At 52.2% G+C, this 20683-nt stretch overlaps 1 protein-coding gene and 1 long non-coding RNA gene across 2 annotated transcripts in view; one reads left to right on the top strand and one right to left on the bottom strand.

Annotated features, from left to right (window-relative positions):
* Positions 1-1470: 1470 nt before the first annotated feature.
* The window catches only part of LOC148091105 (uncharacterized), a 33791-nt gene continuing 14578 nt past the window's right edge, over positions 1471-20683 (bottom strand). Inside the window, exons 2-3 of the long non-coding RNA XR_015716000.1 lie at positions 2841-2977; positions 1471-1697 (exon numbers count right to left, since the gene is read on the bottom strand). This is a non-coding gene — a long non-coding RNA (uncharacterized LOC148091105). The remainder of the gene's footprint in view (positions 1698-2840; positions 2978-20683) is intronic.
* On the top strand, positions 12444-17960 carry LOC107540443 (cationic amino acid transporter 3-like). The gene is made up of 11 exons (XM_016217204.2): positions 12444-12816; positions 13842-13997; positions 15149-15326; positions 15406-15518; positions 15682-15904; positions 16054-16193; positions 16293-16395; positions 16803-17005; positions 17203-17369; positions 17563-17671; positions 17817-17960. The coding sequence occupies exons 1-11, from the start codon at positions 12444-12446 to the stop codon at positions 17930-17932; spliced, it is 1881 nt and encodes a 626-aa protein (XP_016072690.2). The 3' UTR covers positions 17933-17960.

Below are 20683 nucleotides of genomic sequence, written 5' to 3'. Positions count from 1 at the left end.
TGAGAGCTGCTGTTTGTTGGGGGGGGGGGGGGCGGCACAAACGAAGGAAGCTCAGCTAAGATGTCTTTCTTTTTTTCTTTCCCCCCCAAAATTATAAGAGAAAGTTTATTTAGAAAGTTACAGAGGTAGTAAAAGTGAGCCGTAGAAGGCATGGGCTAAGGAGACAAGTCACAGAGGCAGAAAAAGGGCCCTTGGAGCTTAGGAGAGTTCACCCAAAAGAAGGTAAAGAGGCCTTGCTCTGGGAGAGACACACGGAGATCGAGCTAAGATTTCTTTCTGCATCTCCTGAAGCCCAAATGTTTCCGGGCTAAAGACAACAAAATATTTTTAACTGATTTTAGAGAAAGAGAGGGAGAGAGAGACATGGATTTGTGGTTCCACTTATTTCTGCATCACTGGTTCATTCTTGTATGTGCCCTGACTGGGGATCGAACCCACAGCCTTGGTGTATCGGGGACAAGGCTCTAACCAACTGGGCTACCCGGCCAAGGCCAAAATAGTCTTTAAAACAGTTATACATGTTCCGTGATCATAAACAGTTGGTCTATAAAGAAAAAAGCTTAAGAACTAGTACAACTCTTATCATGACCGATATCATTAGCTCAGTGGTTAGAGCGTCATTGGCCTGACCACCGAAGGGCTCGAGCCCTGGCCAAGGGCACGTACCTGGGTTGCAGGCTCCATCCCAGCCCCAGCGGGGGGGTGCGGGAGGCACCCCCTCGATGTGTCTGTCGCATGGACGTTTCTCTGTCTCTCCCTTCCTGCCTCCCTTCCACTCTCTAACCATCAGTGGAAAAATATCCTCGGACGCCGCGAGGAGACTAGACGTAAATGTGGAGGAAGAGGCATAACTCCCTGGGAAGACAGCTGCCTGCAGTCACCCAGACATGAGTCACGCGTGTAGACAGAGGGCTTCTATGTCGTGGTGAGGTCACTTCTACCCGGTGCTTGGGCAACCCTGGGCAGTGCTCCCCTTCCCGACATCCTGGGAGTGACTCCGGGGCAAAGCGTGAGTCAGACACATCGCTGGGATTTTTGGCTTCGTGGTGGCCTCCAGAAGTCTGTCTGTCTGTCTGTCTGTCTGTCTGTCTGTCTGGATGGATGGATGGTGTGTCGATATGATGCCCCAACCAACTGAGCCACACTGGCCAGGACAATAGTAACTCTTACAGTTACTGTGGACAAAGAAGGGGCCACGAACTAAACCGGACAAGCTCAGGGGAGGCCTGCATGGCGGGCCCTACAAATTCAGAGGCCGAAAGTAGCCATAAAAATTCCTAAAATAGTGTCGGGGCCGAGGCCTGTAGCTTCCTTGACAGAGGTCAATCTGGACCTTACCTGAGCCTGTCCATTGTCTTGGTGCTTCTCCGAGAACATACATACCTTTGAGACCCTTTCGTAGTTCATAAGTGGGTGACGCTCGTAAATTGTTTTAAAAATTAGGAACCAGGTAAATGTAATCAAATCTGTGATCTTCTTTATTAAAACATAGAATAAAAGAAAAAAAAAATTGGGGAGATGCTAGAACCTACGTTCTCGCTCTTGGAAATTCAGAGGGCAGCATCTCAGTATCCTGCAGGGTCCGAGGAGGAGAGAGTCAGAGACCTGCATGACTTCATTTTCCACATTCCTTTTAGAAATACTTTGGGGTTTTTTCGTCTTCCTCTGGGCGATTCTGCATCTTTAGAGACATCACCCTGGGGCAAGAAGTTTCCAGGGAAGCAGTCAGCACAGGTCGTTTGTTCACTCAGGGGCCAGGACAAGGGCTGTTTTAAGGTCATTGGTGTTTTAATAACCAAAGGGTCATATTTACCCAAAACCTACCAGTGTTTGGCCGGTTTTCTGAAGGGAGGACACGCAGCGTGGAAGATACTAAAGGAATCCTGGAGCTGGCTAAGTGGTGGCCACGGGTTTTGAACCCAGGACTCTGCCACAGGATCCAGCCTTGGGAAGGGGTTTGGTTCCCCTCGCTCCAGAAAAGGAAACGTCCCAGGGGCCGGCTTTGCTGAGCCTGGCTCGCCCGGAGCGCCCCCTCCCGGCGGGAGTGGGGAGGCGCATCTCTGTTCACGCCACCTCTGTGTGCGTGAAGCCAGCCGGGGTGGAGGTCATACTTGGTTTACTGACCTGCGTCCCTAAGGCCCTTTGTCTGCGCTCCCGCTGCTAGGAAACCGTGTCCTCTACCATCCCCTGCCTGTTGGACGTCCCAGTCCTTGAGAGTCCACCTCCCGAAATAGTCGCCCAGCAAACACTTTCCTACCCCCCACTGCTTCCCGGGTCCTGGGGTCCTGGCTGCGGTGTCGCACCCCGACCACAGACCAGTGTCCGTGCTGTGCGCTCGCCCTACCTCCACTCCGGTCTCCCTGGGGGATTTTTCTGGAGCTAGACCAGAGTGTTCTTTTCAAAAGGCAAGTAATTATCTTGACACAAACGCAGCTAAAAAGTACCTTAATGGGCCCCAGTGTCCCTGAAAAACAATGACTTTTTCCCAGCGCTGCCTAAAGCACCTTGTCCCTGTTTGGTTTTCATTGTGATCCCTCTCGCTGGCTCCCTCATTAGATTGCAGCCCTGCCGCCTCTTTTTGTTTCTGTTCTCACAGAGGGCCCTCAACATGTGATTTTCTTTGCCTGGAACGCTGTTTGCCAGCTGATCACAAGGCCAACCTCTGTGCATCCTTTTAAGCTCGCATGTGATTTTCTCGGGAAAAGATTGTTCCCGACAGTACGAACTGTTCCGATTCTTTTGCACAAAAGACCACAATTTCTGAAATGCGCAGAGGTGTCTATTACGTAGAGCTCGGCTTTTTTTCTTCTCCTTAAGGGAATGAAATGCTACAAACATACCGGGTATACGGAGTCGGGACCAGTCCCTGCTGCGACAGTCAGCTGGGAGAAAGCAGGAACGTGGTGAGCTGTCCTGAGAGGCTCAGGCGGCAAAAGCCAGACTGTGGGAGCCTCTTACTGGTCCAGCGGCTCAGGTTCTGCAGCAAAGGTTATAAAGAAGGGGATGTAATATTCAGAAGGTCAGGGTGGGAGAGCATTGGAAAAGAAGGGAGTATTATTATTTTCTTCTTTTTAAAAAAAAATTCTCACCCGAGCCCGGCCAGTGTGGCTCAGTGGTTGAGCGCTGACCTATGAACCAGAAGGTCATGGTTCAGTTCCCAGTCAGGGCACATGTCCAGGTTGCGGGCTCCATCCCCACTAAGGGGCGTGCAGGAGGCAGCCGATCAATGACTCTCATCATTGATGTTTCTCTCTCTCTCCCTCTCCCTGCCTCTCTCTGAAATCAAGAAAAAACATTAAAAAAAATAATAAAATAAAATAAAAAGAAATAAAAATCTTCACCTGAGGATATGGTGTTTTCATTAACTTGAAAGAGAGAGGAAGGGAGAGGGAGAGAGAGAGAAACATCACTGTGAGAGCAAAACGTCGATTGACTGCCTCCTGCATGCCCCCTGCCAGGGATCAAGCCCATAACCCAGCCTGCCACCTGGGCATGTGCCCTGACCCCAAATGGAACCAGCAACCTGGTGCACAGGATGAAGCCCAACCAACTGAGCCACACTGGCCAGGCTTTATTTATCGACTGATTTAAGAGAGAGAGGAAGGGGGAGGGAGAAGGAGAGAAACATTGATTTGCCGATCCACTTATTTACGCATTCATTGATTGACTCCTGTATGTGCCCTGACCGGGGATAGAACCCGCAACCTTGAGTTATCTGGGCGACACTCTAACCAACTGAGCTACCTGGCCAGGGTGAAGACATGTTATTCTTGAGTTCCCCGCCCAAGCAGTAGGACAGTGTTTGACAAGGGGTATTGCTCAAAAACATTTTTCTTAATCAGTTCACTAAAGAACAAACCTCGGCATCAATCCACATAGACATGACCTAGATATCGATCCACTCTCCCATTGGATTGATACTGGGTTGAGTTGATATCTAGGTCATGTCCAGGTTACTCACAGAACAAGGAGAACCTTCCCGTGTAAAGCCAACCTGCAAAGGTACGCACAGGACAAACAGGGCTAGAAGCTGCTGCTGCTGCTGGGTAAGTCTCTTTTTAAAAAAGAAAATAAATGTTTGTATTGATTTTAGAGAGAGCGGAAGGGAGAGGGAGAGGGAAACAGCAATGGGCTGCCTCCTGCACACCCACTACTGGGGATGGAGCCCCCCAACCCGGGCATGTGCCCTGACTGGGAATCAAACTGGTGACCCAAGTCTTGGTGCATGGGACAACGCTCAGCCCACTGAGCCACACCAGCCAGGGCTTGCCTCTTAACTTCAGATGAGGACACTCAATGTCTATTTGCTTTACCAGGATCAAGTCTGTAATCCAACTCTGGTGCTTGGGACACGGAAGCCACTTGGAGGTGAGAATAAAGCTGCCTGCACAGACGTTATAACGTAGTCTTCGAAGGTGTGGATGAAAAGGGGCCACATGCTAAGCCTGACGAGACCAGGGAAGGCCTGCATGGCGGCCTTGCAAACCCGGAGAACTAAAGTAACCACAATGGTCTGCAATTAAAACTTTAAAACTAAAAGCAGCTGATGGTGGGTAGTCACGTCCTAAGGCAGTATTTTGCCCTAACAAGGTTAATTTTCACCTTAACTAAGCCAGTCTGTTGTCTTTTGCATCTGAGATAGCAAACCTGATTAACATGCCTTTGCAAAACAAAGTAATTTCCTGTTTTTCAGGGCCCTCTAGGCCCGGAGCTGAGACCACAAACCCCGTCATTATTGTTGTTATCATGTTAATTGTTGACTGTTAACTACCCTGCACCTGCCTAAGTAAAAGGTGTATGTTTACCCTATTACTCCCCCCCTTGCATTTCTGGGAGAGTGGGGGGGGGGCACCAATTGGTTACTCCTTGCATTCGCCCTGACGGGGCCAGGCTTGAGCCTGCAACTGAGGTGCTTGTCCTTGGCAGGAATCGAACCCGGCACCTTCCAGTCGGCGGGCAGATGCTCTAACCAGTGGGCTCGTGTAACCCGCTTGCCTCTCCTCTTTTGCTTGTAATACACAAAACGGTGCAAAACTTCCCTTCCCCAGAGCATCACCCCAATACTTGAGAGTCTGCCTCCCAGCGCGTGTGGACAGTTTGGCTCAAATAACGCACGAAAACCCGCACAGGTCTGGACGCTTGTGGCCGAGGCGGCCGCTGAGGCCCTGCAGCCCCGCTCGCTGCCCCCGCCGCCCCGCCCGCCATCAGTTCTGCTTTCCCGCGCACGCCCTTGAATTTGTAACGGCTGAGGCGATGGAAACGCGTATCATTAGTTCCCGGTTAGCTCTGAAACCCAGGGTCCTTGGTTTGGGTTAAATTTAGCTTTAAATCCTAGCTCTAGAAATTCCCCCTCTCCCTGGAGACCTAGACTTTCCCCAGATAATCAGCAACCCTAAGGCGGCAGAAGGCAGGAGCCCAGGCCTGCCACGTGCTCTGTCCCTGTGGCCGGGCAAAGATAACACCTCGAGCAGGTGACGTGTCACCTCCCGGGTCTTGGAGCGAGCCTCTGGCTGGACCGTGGGGTCGGGCTCCTGGGCATTGGCCCCTGCTCCCCGGGGGCTGCCAGGCTCCGTGGTCGCTCTCGCCCGGCTCCGGCAGCCTGGTGGGCGAGCTCTAACAGCTCCGCCTACCCTTGAAGTCCTTCCTATGAGCCGGCCCATACTTGACCCCTTAGGGGTCGAAGGAGGCCATCGGCTTTAGCTAGTGAAGTGCTTGGGATATTATGCTTGATTTTGAAAAGTCAGAGTATTTAGTCCATTTGTTCTATTATAATGACCTGGGGCGGGTGAAGGGGGCCAAATATATGGTGATGGAAGGTGAGTTGACTTTGGGTGGCCGGCACACAGTGCAATATACTGATCTTGTAGCAGAATCTACACCTGAAACTTATATGATCCTATTAACCAATGTCACCCAATTAATTTAATAAAAAATACAACCCCCCCAGATTACTTGTATTTGGTCATTTAATTACATTTATTGGGGTGACACTGGCTAATAAATTCAAATAGGTTTCAAGTGTGTAATTCTATAATACATCATCCGTATGCTGCATTGCGTGGTGCGCCCACCACCCCAAGTCCAGTCTCCTCTACCCTCCTTGTCCCCTCACACATACTACCCCTCTGGTTGGTTCCGTTATTTTATTTATTTTAATTTATTGATTTGAGAGAGAGAGAGAGACATTAATTTGTTGTTCCTCTTATGCATTCTTTGGCAGATTCTTGCACGTGACTAGGGATCGAACCCCTAACTTCCTTATATTGGGACAATGCTCTAACCAACTGAGCTCCCCTGCCGGGCCTGGCTTTTGTTGTTGTTGTTTTAATATATTTTATTGATTTGAGAGAGAGAGAGAGAGAGAGAGAGACAGAAGCACCAACTGGTTGCCTCCTGCATGCACCCCGATCAGGGAACCGAACCCACAACCTGGGCATGTGCCCTGACCAGGAAGCGAACCAGCGACATTTTCGTGCAGGGGACAGTTCTCCAACCAACGGAGCCATGCAGGCCAGGGCTTGATTTTGTTTTTTTAAAGGTTGGGTTCAAACATTTTTACAGTGTGACTACTGTGTGAATATGCTCCATGCAGAATGTGAAAGGTTGCTCACCCCAATTAACATGAGTAACCCCACAGCAAGAATTTTCTTGAAGCTGAACCAGCTTGTTCAGACTAAAATTCTCAAAATTTGCCTGGCGGGAAAACAGGCCCCTCTTGAGCCTCTGAGTTTTTTTTTCATGTGTTTATTTGTTTAATTGTTTAAAATATGTTTTTATTGATTTCAGAGAGAGGGAGAAGGGGAGAGAGAGAGAGACATCAGTGATGAGACAGAACCCTCGATCGGCTGCCTCCTGCACGCCCCCTAGTGGGGATCGAGCCCCAAAACCCGGCCTGTGCCCTGACCCGGAATCCGAGCGCGATCTCCTGGATCCTAGGTCCATGCTCAACCGCTGAGCCACGCCAGCCGGGCTCTCTCTCTCTCTCTTCTTGTGCTCAAAAGTGTTCGTAAAAAAGAAAGAACACAAAACCCCTCAACCTTTTACTCAGACATTTCCTGGAAGATGAGAGGGTGGGGCCGATGAGAGAATATGCCTGGGGACCATCTGACATCACAGGACTGAAGCTCAGACTGTCATTGTTTCCAGAGTCTCTTAAATACTTTGTACACGCCCTGAACACTGATCCTTTCAGGAGTTTCTTGAATTTTCGGAAACCACCTTTTCAGGCAGAAAATGACGTCATCCCATTCTACACAAGGGGAAACTGAGGCTCTGGGAGGGAAAGTCCTGCCCAAGCCTGATCATGGAAGCCTTCTTCGGGAGTTCGGGGCTTAGCTTCTCCTTGGGCTCTTAGCCAAATGCTTTGTGGCCAAATAAAAGTATCTAATACAAAAGAAAATATGGTAGATTCATGCAATAGAGTATTTAACAATTTTTTAAAAATTTATTTGAGAGAAAGACATGGATTTGTGGTTCCTCTTACTTATGGTTCATTTGTCGCTTGTTGTATGTGCCCTGATAGGGGAGTGAACCAGTAACCTTGGTGTCCTGGGACAATGCTCTAACCGGCTAAGCTACCTGGCCAGGGCCTTCAGACGACAGAGTGTTACAGCCTGAAAAAGGACTTCTCGCCCTGGCCGGGGAGGCGCAGTTGGCTGGAGCGTCGTCCTGTGCACCGAAAGGTTTCAGGTTCGATGTTCGCTCAGGACACACGCCCAGGTTGCAGGTTTGATCCCCATCGATGGTTTTTTTCTCTCTCTCCCTCTCCCTTCCCCTCCCTCTAAAATCAATATGCATAAACTGGGGGGGGGGGGCGTGAGGAATGGAGGGGGGTCACTGGGAAAAAAAGGGAGCATCTGTAATACTTTCAACATAAAGATAAATTTTTAAAACTGCATATCAAATGAGGATTCAAAAATTTTTAAAAAAGCTGTGCAGTATTAACGTGTACTTGACATACCCCAAAACACATCCATCATAAGTGCACAATTCAAAGAAAAAGTAATCCTCACCTGAGGATATGCTTATTGATTTTAGAGAGACGATGGGAGAGAGAGAAACATCAATGATGAGTCACTGATCGGCCGCCTACTGGGGATCCAGCCCGCAACCCGGGCATGTGCCCTGACCGGGAATCGAACCCCGATCTCCTGGATCCCAGGTCAACGCTTGACCACTGAGCCACGCGGGTGGGCCGGGGGTGCTCCTTACATTTACATCGTGATGCCTTTCCCTGCCTGCACCCTCAGCTCCCCAGCAGACCGAGCTCCTGGCGGCATAAACCCGAGCCACTCATCGTTTATCTCCGTGGATGGCTGTGTAGCATGCCCCGTGCTTGCCCAATGCTTTTGATATGTGAATGAACAAACGCCAGAGATTTTTGACTCCCCTTCTTTCAGTTGGGGTCTGGGTCTCCTGGACATCTGCGTGCCTCAGGCCATGTGCACACTGTAGAAAGCTGAGTAGCCAGGGACGGCTTGGAATGAGTCACCTGGAGCCATGCCGACTGTGGTTGAGCTGAAAACTGGGAAGGCCCAGAAGGCTCAGGAAGACCTTTGACCTCTCCCACTCACTGTCCAAAAGAATGTAAGATAGAAGACCTGCTCCAAGAATGGAGATATCGCCAAAGATAAGTACAGTTTAGTAAAAAACTAGTGTGTGATAGGAAGGAACCTTTGGTCAAAGTCCTCTCTGTGTCCCATTGTTTTAAGACGGCACAGCAAACATTTTTACAAAACATTAACTCTTCTCATCCCCTATAAATAAATGGCCTTACTTCCCCTTGAAGTCCTAGATCTCCACTTCCCCATCCTTGGTCCAGAATGACATATATACCTAAGGTTGCCTTCTGGTTTTTGGAACCTTCATGCTTATGTCAATTCCTGTGCACACGTGTGTATTAAAACTTGATTTTTCTCCTGTTAATCTGCCTTGTGTCATTTTAATTATTCAGAAAGACTACCAGAGAAAGTTTCCCCATCCCTGACCAGGGTAAGAAGAGAGAAAGAGCGGGGTTGGGAGCAGGATCCCATGTTCTACAGCCCCTACTTCTGGCGTCTTTGATGAAATGGATATATGCATTTAAAAGTCTTAAAATCAGCCCGGCCAGGCGTGGATTAGCCGGTGAGCAACAACCTAGGATCCAGGAAATCAAGGTTCGATTCCTGGTCAGGGCACATGCCCGGGATGCGGGCTCGATTTCCATTTGGGGGCGTGCAGGAGGCAGCCGATCCATGACCCTCTCATCATTGATGTTTCTCTCTCTCCCTCTCCCTTCCTCTCTGAAATCAATAAAGATATATTAAAAAAAGAAAAAAAAGTCTTAGAATCATGTCACCCAGCAATTCCGCTCCTGGATATATACCCCAAAGAACTGAAAGCAGGTTCTCAAAGAGGCATTTGTATGTCCATGTGTATAGCAGCATTATTCACAATAGTTGGGAAGTGGAACCCAAGTGCCCATCAACGGAGAAATAGATGAACACCAGGTCCCCCCATACAAAGGAATTTCATTCAGCCTTAAAAAGGAAGGAGATTCTGATGCCGGCTCCAACATGGATGGGCCTTGGGTGTACTATGTTGAGGGGAATAAGCCTGACCCAAAGGGACAAATATTGTATGCTTCCACTTCTATGAAGTATCTAGAGCGGTGCAAGCCTTAGAGACAGAAAGTAGAATGGTGGGTGCCAGAGGCTGGGAAGGCTGGGCATGGGGGAGTCAGTGTTTAGCGGGGACAGAGTCTCGGGTTTGCAAAATGAGGAGAATTCTGGAGCGCAAGGATACAGCAATGGGTGTGCGTGCACTTAATACTACTGAATAGGACACTTTAAAATGGCTCGGGAGGCCCTGGCTGCTTTGCTCAGTGGTTAGAGCGTCCACTCGCAGCCCCCTGGAGTCTTGGGTTCGATTCTCCATCAAGGGCACGTAGCTCTCTGTTCAACAGGAGGTAAACAATTGACATATCTCTCTCACATGGGTGTCTCCCTCTCCCTTCCTCTCTCTCTCAAAATCAATAAAGAATTATTTAAAAAATAAATGAATAAAATAGTTCAGGTGGAGATTTTTTTTTCTCTTCAATTTTTTTATATATCTTTATTGATTTCAGAGAGAGGGCAGCAGAGGGAGAGAGAGAGAAACATCAATGATGAGAGAGTCAGTGGGGATGGAGCCCGCAACCTGGGCATGTGTCCTGACTGGGAATCGAACCTCGATTTCCTGGATCCCAGGTCGATGCTCAGCCACTGGGCCCAGCCGGGCCAGGGGGAGGTTTTTGTCACCTGTATTTTACTATGAAAAGGAACCTTTGAGCGGTGCCCTGAGGGTAAACACAGAAGCCTCTGGCCTGATAGGATCACAGCAGCCTCCCGGGCCCTCCTGAGCCGCCCTGCCTACCCGGGGAGGGTGGTCTTGACGCGTTCCCAGCTCTGTTTTTAGAGATTCTATCAGCTCCAGCTCCGCCTGGCTTCCCTCAGACGACGGACTTCTAGCCAGTGATCCTGGGGCTGCTCCTGCGGTCGGGTAGGACCGACGCGGGAGTGAGCTCCGGTACCTTAGAGACCTCGGCAACCGAGCGTGCCGTTAGCTACTCAGCCCGGCTCCACTTCGGGGTGGAAAAGACTCATTTTCCAGATGAAAGAAGGAGCGGTGAGTTGTGTGTGTGTGTGAGAAGGGGTGAGGGTGGGGGAGGTTGGGTAAGTGTCCACAGGTTCTGAGGCTGGTTTGGTTTTCTAATTTTTATTTATAGATTCTTATTTTTATCTTTAGAGAGAGAGAGAAACATCGGTTTGTTGTTCCACTCACTCATGCACTCATTGGTTGATTCCTGTACGTGCCCTGACCGGGGATTGAACCCACAACCTTGGTGTAGGGGACGGTGCTCTAACCAACAGCAAGGAGAAAGGGAACCCCCAGCCAGGGCCCCCCACCTTCACTTTTTTTTCTTAACCCGCATCCTAGGATAGTCTGTTGCTTTTCAGGGAGAGTGGAAAGGTGAGAGAGAGAGAAACAGAAAGAAACATATCGATTGGTTGGATTGGTTGCCTCCTGCACACGCCCGGACCAGGCTGGGGTCGAGCCTGCAACCGAGGTACAACATGCCCTTGGCCTGAATCGAACCCGGGACCCTGCAGTCCGCGGGCGGGCACTCTAACCGCGGAGCCATCTCTAAGTGCACCGTTCAGCAGCATTAGGTCCATTTACACTGCTGTGCAAGCAACGTCCAGGGCCCTCATCCATCTCACCAGACAGAAACTGCATCGTCGCTGGGAAACAATCACTCTCCCCTTCCCTCCCGGGCCCTGGAACCACCACCATTCTCCTCTTAGTCCTTTTTCCCCCAATTACAGTTGACATTCCATTCTCATTAGCTTCAGGTGTACAGCAAAGCAGTCAGGCATTTTTATAACTTACAGAGTGACTCCCCCCGTGAGTCTGGCACCCCCCTGACACCATACATAGTTATTACAATATTATTTTTATCTATCAATTGATTTTTTAAATAGTTTTTAAAAAAACTCTCACCCGAGGAGACATTTGTTTCTTTTAGAAAGAGAGGATGGGACACAGAGAGGGAGAGAGGGAGAGAACCAGTGACTGGGTGCCCCTTGCACGCCCCCACCGGGAACGAACCCCCAACCTGGGTATGTGCCCTGACCGGCAACCGAACCCACGACCTTTTGGTTTACGGGACGACACTCCAACCAAGCGAGGCACACGGGCCGGGTGACGATATTACTGACTGTGTCCCCGTGCCGTCCCTTATATCTCCGGGACTCTTCCGCGACTGCCACTGGGCATTAATCCCTTGTCTTTGTCACCACCCCTCCCCCAGTCTCCTTCCTGTTTCTATGAATTTGACAACTCTGGGTAATTCATAGGAGCACAAAGGTTCTCAAGGTTCGTTAGCGCTGTAGCCTGGGCCAGAATTGCCCTCCTTTTAAGGCCTTCTTGGTCCTGGCAGAGGGCAGAGGGGTGTGGTGAGGAGACATCCCAGGCCCGGAGCCTGTGCCCCCCCCCAGGCAGCTGGGGGTCCCTTCTCGTCTGACGCTTCCTCTGAGCTGGGCTAGAGTCTCTCCCTCCCTACAAATTCCATCTCTTCCCGCCCCAGCTCCCAATTCCAAACCCATTTCACTGCAAAACCAAACCCACCAACCAACCAAAAAAATGAGAGAAAGCGATCAGGGGGCCGGGTCCTCGGCGGGAAATCCGAGGCCTGCGAGCTCTCCCATCGCCCAGCCCCCCGGGCGGGAGGAGGTAGCGATAATAGTAATAATATTCCCCTCGGAGCTGTGAAGGCGGGAGCGCAGGGCGCGGCCTGTGGCTCCTGCAGAACCCGGGGCGGCAGGCTGTGCCCGCTGAGCCTCGCGGCGGGCGGGGTGCACGCTCTCCACTGCTCCCGTCTTGTTTTCTCGGCGACCCAGGCCTGCTCCCCAAGCCCACCGAGGATGCTGTGCCAACACGTGTGCCAGTTCGGGCAGAAGCTGGTTCGCAGGAGGCCCCTGGAGCTGAAGGAGGGCCCTGCCAGCGGCCTGGCCCGTTGTCTCAGCGCCCTGGATCTGGTGGCCTTCGGAGTGGGCAGCACCCTGGGCGCAGGCGTGTACATCCTGGCTGGGGAGGTGGCCAGGGACAAGGCTGGCCCGGCGATTGTCCTCTGCTTCTTGGTGGCTGCCGTGACTTCCGTGCTGTCTGGGCTCTGCTATGCGGAGTTCGGGGCCCGGGTGCCATGCTCCGGGTCCGCGTATCTCTACAGCTACGTCACGGTGGGACAACTGTGCGCCTTCATCAGCGGATGGACGCTCATACTGTCCTATGTCATAGGTGAGGTGGCGGGGCCACTGTTGGGGAGACGGGGGCTTAGGAAAACCGGAGGGGGTGAGGGCGATCTAGATCCTCACTCAAGGACACTTGGTTCTATCACCCACCTTGTGAGGGGAAGTGGGTAACTGTCAGGGGAACCCCCAAGCTTGATTCCACTCAACTCTGTCCTGCCTTCCTTAAACAACTGCTCCAAGGACCAGGGAGAAATGCGAGCTGTGGGAACTGGGGAAGAATTCCTGGGGGTGAGAGAGAGACATGCTCCCCAAGGCCCATCTCCTCAGCACTGGGAGGTCTCTGCTCAGCCGTTGGCTTCCTGAGATTTCCCCTGACCACCCAATTTATAGTGCCAACCCTCATCTCCCAGTCCCCTCCGTCCCAATGCCCCGCTTTCTTTTCTTGCATAACATTGATCTGCTCCTAACATTTTCAATAGTTCCCGTTTTGTGAGACATCTGCGTCTGCTCTCCCCACCCCACGAAAATAGGAGAAACTCTGAAGCTCTGGCCTGGTAGCTGAGTTGGTTAGAGCGTTGTTCTGAACACTCCAAGGCTGCAGGTTCCACGTTTCTGTCTGTCTGTCTCTGTCTCTCTCTCCCCCTTCCTCTCTCTAAAATAAATAAATAAAAACAAATTTAAAAAAATTGTTAAGCCCTGACCCGGGTGGCTTAATTGGTTGGAACATCACCGCGTGCACCAAAAGGTTGCGGGTTCCACTCCTGGTCAGGGCACACACCCAGGTTGCGGGTTGGAGCCCCAGTTGGGGCGTGTGTGGGAGGCAACCGATCAACGACTCTCTCTCACGTCCATGTTTCTCTCTTTCTCTCCCTCCCCCACTTCCTCTCTAAAAAGAAATCACGAAAAAACAAAACTAGAAAAAAAAAAAAAAGATAATTTTTTAAAAAGCAAGAGAAAAAGAAATGAAACTCTTTGAGATTAGTATTTTGTTTGTTTGTTTTCCCCAAAAATATATCCCATGGTGCCGACCGGGGGTGCAGATGGTACATGACTGTGACTTCTGCCCTGCAGGGAGTGCCAGTGTGGCCAGGGCCTGGAGCTCGGCCGTCGACAGCCTGACTGGGAACCGCGTCTCCCAGGCGCTGCGGGGCAGTGTGCCTCTCCACGCGCCCCACCTGGCCAGCTACCTAGACTTCTTCTCACTGGGCCTGGTGCTGCTGCTCACTGGTGAGGCTGGGGTCGGGGGCAGGATGGAAGAGTGGGGCGCGGAGGGGGGGCTGGGGTGCGAAAGGCTTGGTGGTGGCAAAGGGCTGGGGGATTAGAGAACAGAAAGGGGGGGTTGGTGGGAGAGACGGGAAGGCAAGATGTAGACCATTGTTTCCCACCTTGGAATGCTTGCCGTTTTGAGCTGGGTCATTTTTTGATGTGGAGGACTGTCCTGTGCAGTAGGGTTTCATTTAAAAAAAAAATCTTCGTAGGATATTGATGCGAGTGCCGCCCAGGCCCTCAAACGGGACAATCAGAATGTCTCCAGACACTGCCACGTGTCCATTAGGGGACAACGTCGCCTCCAGCTGAGAACTATTGACTCAGACAAACAAGTTTCTTCCTCTGTACTGAGACCAACGTTTTATTTTTATTTATTTATTTATTTTTACTTTTTAAAAAATATATATCTTTATTGATTTCAGAGAGGGAGGAAAGGAGAGGGAGAGAGAGAGAGAAACATCAATGATGAGAGAGAGTCATTGATCGGCTGCCTCCTGCACACCCTGGACTGGGGAGGGAGCCTGTAACCCCGGCATGTGCCCTGACCGGGAATCGAACCACAATCTCCTGGTTTCTAGGTTGATGCTCAACCACTGAGCCACGCCCAGCTGGGCAAGACCAAAGTTTTAAAAAATTATTTTAATTAAAAAAAAAAAATTTGAGCCCTGGATGGTTTGGCTCGGTGGTTAGAGTGTCGGCCCCTGGACTGAAGGGTCCCGGGGTTCAGTCCAGACAAGGGCACTTACCTCGGCTGCAGGCTCGACCCCTGACCCCCGTCGGGCGCGTGCAGGAGGCAACCAATTGATGTGTCTCTCTCACATCAATGTTTCTCTCGCTCGCTCGCTCGCTCTCTCCCTCCCGCTCTCTCTGAAAAGCAATGGAAAAATATCCTTACATGAGGACAAACCCTTCCCCCCAAAATAATGAAGTGTGTGGTTCGGTGGCCCTTGGCGCGTTCAGTGCTGTGCAGCCATCCCCTTGCTCTCCCCCGAGAACACTGGCATCGCCCCAAAAGGAAACCCAGTGCCCGTCCAGGGTCCCTGCCGTCGCCCCTGCCCCGGCCGCTGGAGACCAGCAGCCCGCTTCCGTCTCGCCCTGTCTCCCCGCAGGCCTCCTGGTTCTGGGAGCCAGGGAGTCCGCCCTGGTTTCCAAGATGTTCACGGGCCTGAGCCTCCTGGTGCTCAGCTTCGTCGGCCTCTCAGGCTTCCTTAAGGGAGACCTGCGCCACTGGCGGCTCACGGAGCAGGACTACGAGCTGGCCAAGCTGGCGTCCAACGGCACCTCCAGGTGGGCCGGGGGCCGGGCGATGGGGGCACGGAGTCGGGGGCTGCGGTCTTGACCACAGACGCACCGTCTCTCCCCACAGCCTGGGCGCCCTGGGCTCCGGGGGGTTCGTGCCTTTCGGCCTTGATGGGATCCTCCGAGGAGCAGCGACGTGCTTCTATGCATTCGTGGGCTTTGACTGCATCGCCACCGCGGGTAACAGGGCCGTGCTGCCCCGCTTGGGGTCTGGGCACCATCTGGGCTGCCCTTGGGCGCAGGCGGGTGGAAGGCTCGCCGGCCCTCGGGGATTTCTGAGGACAGGATGCTGTGCCCTCGCCTGGGCGCGGGTCTCTGACCCGCAATGCCTCCCGGCGCGCAGGGGAGGAAGCCCGCCACCCTCAGCGAGCCATTCCCCTGGGCATCGTGCTCTCGCTCTTCGTCTGCTTCCTGGCGTATTGTGGCGTCTCGGCGGCCCTCACCCTCATGGTGCCCTACTACCAGATCCACCCCGGCAGCCCCCTGCCCCAGGCCTTCCTGCATGTTGGATGGGCCCCTGCCAGATACGTCGTGGCTGCCGGGACCCTCTGTGCTCTGTCGTCCAGGTCAGTGTGGGCAGCTCTCTCCTGTTGCCTCCGGGTTCCCAGGTATCCCGGCCGTGGATGGAGGATGGGGGGGACCCCTCGCCCCGCGGAGGCTCGGCTGCAGGCCCCCGTGCTCTTCAGAGCCTCGCACGTTCCCTTTTCTCCTGCAGCCTCGTGGGCTCCATGTTCCCCATGCCTCGGGTGATCCTGGCCATGGCAGAGGACGGGCTTCTTTTCCGGGGACTTGCCAGGGTCCACCCCCGAACACGCACCCCCGTCACAGCCACCCTAGTGTCTGGGACTATCGCAGGTGAGGGACAAAGCCCGGCCCTTTTCGGGCGGATTTCCTCAGCTGGGATATTTCCGCGGCGTCTCACCCTGCCCGCCCCTTGTCTGCCCCGCGCCGCAGCACTGATGGCCTTCCTCTTCGAGCTCGAAGATCTGGTGGATCTCATGTCCATCGGGACCCTGCTTGCGTACTCCCTGGTGGCCTTTTCTGTGCTTGTCCTCAGGTGAGACCCCGCTGCATCTTGAACGAGGGGTCTTGAATCAATGGGTATTTTTTTATAATGTCTTTATTGATTTTAGAGATAGAGGAAGGGGGAGAGAGAGAGAGAAACATTGATGTGAGAGAGAAACATCCATCAGTTGCCTCCCGTAGGCACCCCCACCAGGGACCGAACCCACAACCTGGGCATGTGCCCTGACCGGGAATCGAACTGGGGACCTTTGGGTGCACAGGACAACGCTCGACCGGCCGAGCCACACTGGCCGGGGCTGAGCCAGTGGGCACTGAAGGGGTGGCTGCTCCTGGTGGCCTTCGCGAGGCCCCGTCCGTGCACCGCTACGCTCGGGTGGGGAAGAGGCTGGGCGGGTGGGCAGCGGCCGGGTGGGTGCTCCCTTCGCGCCTCCGACCCAGGTACCAGCCAGACGAGAGGTCGAGCAAGAGCAAGCGAGCGGAGGTGGAGATAACTGAGGCAAAGCTTGAGCTCGAAGCAGGGCCTCCGGAGGCCGTACCGGCAGCGGGGATCGCGAGGACCCTGAGGAGCCTGCTTAACCCCGGGAGCACCGTCCCCACCCGGCAGTCCGGCCGCGCCGTCTACGGCTGCGCCCTGCTGCTAGGTGAGCGTGGGCTGTCCCCTCGGCGGTGTCCGGAGCCGGGGGGTCAGGTGGGAGTGTGTGCCTTTGGAGGGGTCGGGGACATACCGCCCCGCCGTGATGTGGGCAGTTTTGGGGGTGGGGTGTGCCCCAAGTTCTTGACACATTTGGCTTCTGAAGTTGGACCTGCTGTCCAACCCGACCCGACCTGGCCCTTGCAGCTCTTCTGCTGACCGTCCTGAGCCTGATAGTGGCCCAGTGGCCCAGCCGTCTGGTCTCTGGAGACCCAGTGCACACAACTGTGACTGGGCTGCTGCTTCTGCTAATTTTGGGGGTCACAGTCATCATTTGGAGACAGCCCCAGAGCCCAACTCCTCTTCACTTCAAGGTAGGTGACTCGATGCTCCCAAACTACCTTGAGAGAATGAGCTCTGCACTCTACTCGGGAACACCCCGAGGGACACCCCGTATGAGCAGCACTGACTGCACAGCCCGGAAGGACGGCAGCCTTCCTTCCACCCAGCGGGGCCATCTTTCCAGCACCTGTGGTGCGTTCAGGGACGAGCTGACTTTGCCCACAGGTCCCTGCGTTGCCTGTCCTCCCACTGATCAGCATCTTTGTGAATATGTACTTGATGATGCAGATGACCTCTATGACCTGGGCCCAGTTTGCCATCTGGATGGTGATTGGTAAGTGGCTTTCTGGGGAAAAGAGGCCTCTTGGGTGACTGAACCCAGCCTTCTTCCTACGACTTTCCCCCCGAAACTGTCTCAGGTGCCATAACAGGAGGCCTCCTGAGCACTTGCCTTCCTCATGGTCTCATTTCCGTCCTAGGCTTTGCCATATACTTCGGATATGGGATCCGACACAGCTTGGAGAACACCAGTGATCAACAGCCACCAGACTCAAGCTCTCAGACTCTTGACAAGAACACCTCTAGTGCGAATTAGTGTAACCACAGGAAACAGATGCTGCGTGGGCTCCCGTACGCTGCACGTATCTTCTGGTTCAATGGAGACTGTGAGCCTCTATGAAGTGCGAAGGTGGGCTGCATTTAGAGCCCTGGCTCTACTGCCAGGACATGCCTTTAATGTGGTATAATTTTAATGTAAACCTTTAAAAGTATGATATACGTAACAGAAAAGTGCATGCTTTTTACGTGTGTGGGAAGATGAATTTTCACAAAGAAACGACAGGTGACCAGCCAGCAATCAGAAGAGGAGATAAAATACTATTTGCACGTAGAAGAGCCCTCTTGTGCCTATTTCCAGGGAAGACAGATTGCCATATGGGCAGAAAAGACATGTTTCAACTATAAATTGTGTCAAGAGTCGCACTTTACGTTTTTAGATTTTTAATTAGAAAATATTTTCATGCCAGGCCGGTGTGGCTCAATGGTTGAGCATCAGCGTAAGATCCAGGAGATCAAGGCTCGATTCCCGGTCAGGGCACATGCCCCAGTTGTGGGTTTGATCCCCAGCAGGGGGCGTGCAAGAGGCGGCCTATCAATGACTCATCATTGATGTTTCTATCTGTCTCCCTCTCCCTTCCTCTCTCTGAAATCAATAAAGGCATATTTTTAAAAAAAAGAAAATAAAATTTTTCACAATGACGGTTAACATTCTATATTCCATTAGTTCCAGGTATACAGCATGGCGGTTAGACATTTCTATAATTTGTGAAGCGACCCCCGACGCCGTGCATAGTTATGACGGTGCTGTTGACTGTGTTCCCTGTGCTGTACTTTCACATCCACGTCACAATTTTGCAACTACCAATTCGTACTTCTTAATCCCTCCACCCTTTTCACCCAGCCCCCAGTCTCCCTGCCACCGGGCTACTATCAGTTTGCTCTCTGTATCGGTGAGTTTCTGTTTTGTTCACTCGGTTATTTTCGTTTTTCAGATCCCACATGTAAGCACTATCACACGGTATTTGTCCTTCTCTTGTCTGACTTATTTTACTTAGTGTAACACCCTCTGGGTCCATCCATGGCGTTGCAACATTCTTTGTGTCAAGGGCTGCACTTTAAATATTAGGACACAGGTAGGTTAGAAGTAGAAGAAAGAAAAAAAGAGGTCATACAGACGGTAACAGCGCCCGGCTGGTGTGGCTTAGTTGGTCGGAGCGTCGCCTGGCGCAGCCAAAGGTGGCGGGTTCGATTCCCGGCCAGGGCGGGTGCGGGAGGCAACCCATCGACGTTTCTCACATTGATGTTTCTCTCATAATCAATTTAAAATAAACAAATAAAAGAAAGCTGACATAGCTGCATTAATATCGTACAAAGTAGACTTTAAGAAAAAGAATTACAGCTGATAAAGTGCATCATTTCATTCTGATAGAAATGATCATCCCCCCCCAGTTTCACTGAGATATAATTGACAGGAAACATTTGTGTCAATGACCTTTTTTTTTTTTTTTTTAAATTCCTCACCTGAGGATATTTCTCTATTGCTTTTCAGAGAGCGGAAGGGGTAGAGAGACACATGGGTGGGTTGCCTCCCCCGCACACCCGGGCCAGGGCTGGGGATTGAGCCTGCAACTGAGCGAGGTGCGTGCCCTTGGCCAGAATTGAACCCGGGACCCTTCAGCCCAAGGGCCGACGCTGACCACTGACCCCGACCAGCCCGGGCAATGCCTACTTCCCTTCAGGTTGCTGCCCCGACTCAGCCCTGCTGGCGCCGAGCTGAGCTCCTCACTTCAGAGCAGCAGCCTTGCTGGGGGGGGGGGGGGGGGGAGTGGTCGAGTGCTTGTTAAGACGGTGACAGCTGGGCGGGACGAAAAGGAAGCTAAACTGGAAAGACAAGACCGGGGGACGGGAACTCGACTTTCAGATTTGTGGACGTGGAGGGTGGTGGTGAGAAAGCAAAGGGCTGTCAACGCTGTGGGAACGAGCCACTGCGGCAGGCGGAGAACGGAACCACCGCGGGGATGAGTCAAGAAAGCGAGGGGCCAAGTTATTAGATGACTTTAAAAAAATAGGATGAAATTACAGGGTCAGAAAACATTAATTAGTGGAGACCGAAACCTGGAGTGGCAGTTGGATGGACACCACCTGATTCATCCTTCTCAGCACCCTGATGTGGGAACAGCCCCACTGGGCTATGACAGGCAACACTGCCCACAAAATACTCCCCCCCCATTGCTTTTCAGAGAGAGCGGGAGGGAGAGAGAAACACAGATGTGAGAGAGACACATCGAGGGGTTGCTTCCCGCATGCGCCCCGACCTGGGACAGGGATGGAGCCTGGGCACGAGGTACGTGTCCTTGGCTGGAATCAAATTCGGGACCCCTCGGGCCACGGACCGACACTCTAACCACTAAGCCAAACCTGCCAGGGCCATAAGATACTTTTGAAAAGTTGAATCACAATGTAATCAAGGCTCTAGATCAGCTATCAGCTCATAGAAGACAGTAAGGGACAGTCACTTATCAACGGAAAACACCAGTCAAACCTAGACTGTGGGCAGTCCTCCAGGAAAAGGGTGTGCTGACTGTAACAGACGACACGGCCCAAACCAGAGAGTTAATAGCTGCAGGTTAAATATTCACCGAACTCGAGTCTGATGCTGACATTTGGAAGAAAAAAATCTCTTTTGCCAGAAAGAATACATGTCGTACCACTCATTTTTGTTGGGTGTGATGATAATGGTATTTGGGGTTGTTTTTAAAAAGTAAGATTTTGGATGCGCTTCAACATA

This window comes from Miniopterus natalensis, chromosome 18 (genome assembly GCF_054644295.1).
Source record: "Miniopterus natalensis isolate mMinNat1 chromosome 18, mMinNat1.hap1, whole genome shotgun sequence".
NCBI lineage: Eukaryota > Metazoa > Chordata > Mammalia > Chiroptera > Miniopteridae > Miniopterus > Miniopterus natalensis.
Note: the sequence above shows the minus strand (reverse complement) of the source record. Positions and strands in the feature narration are given on the sequence as shown.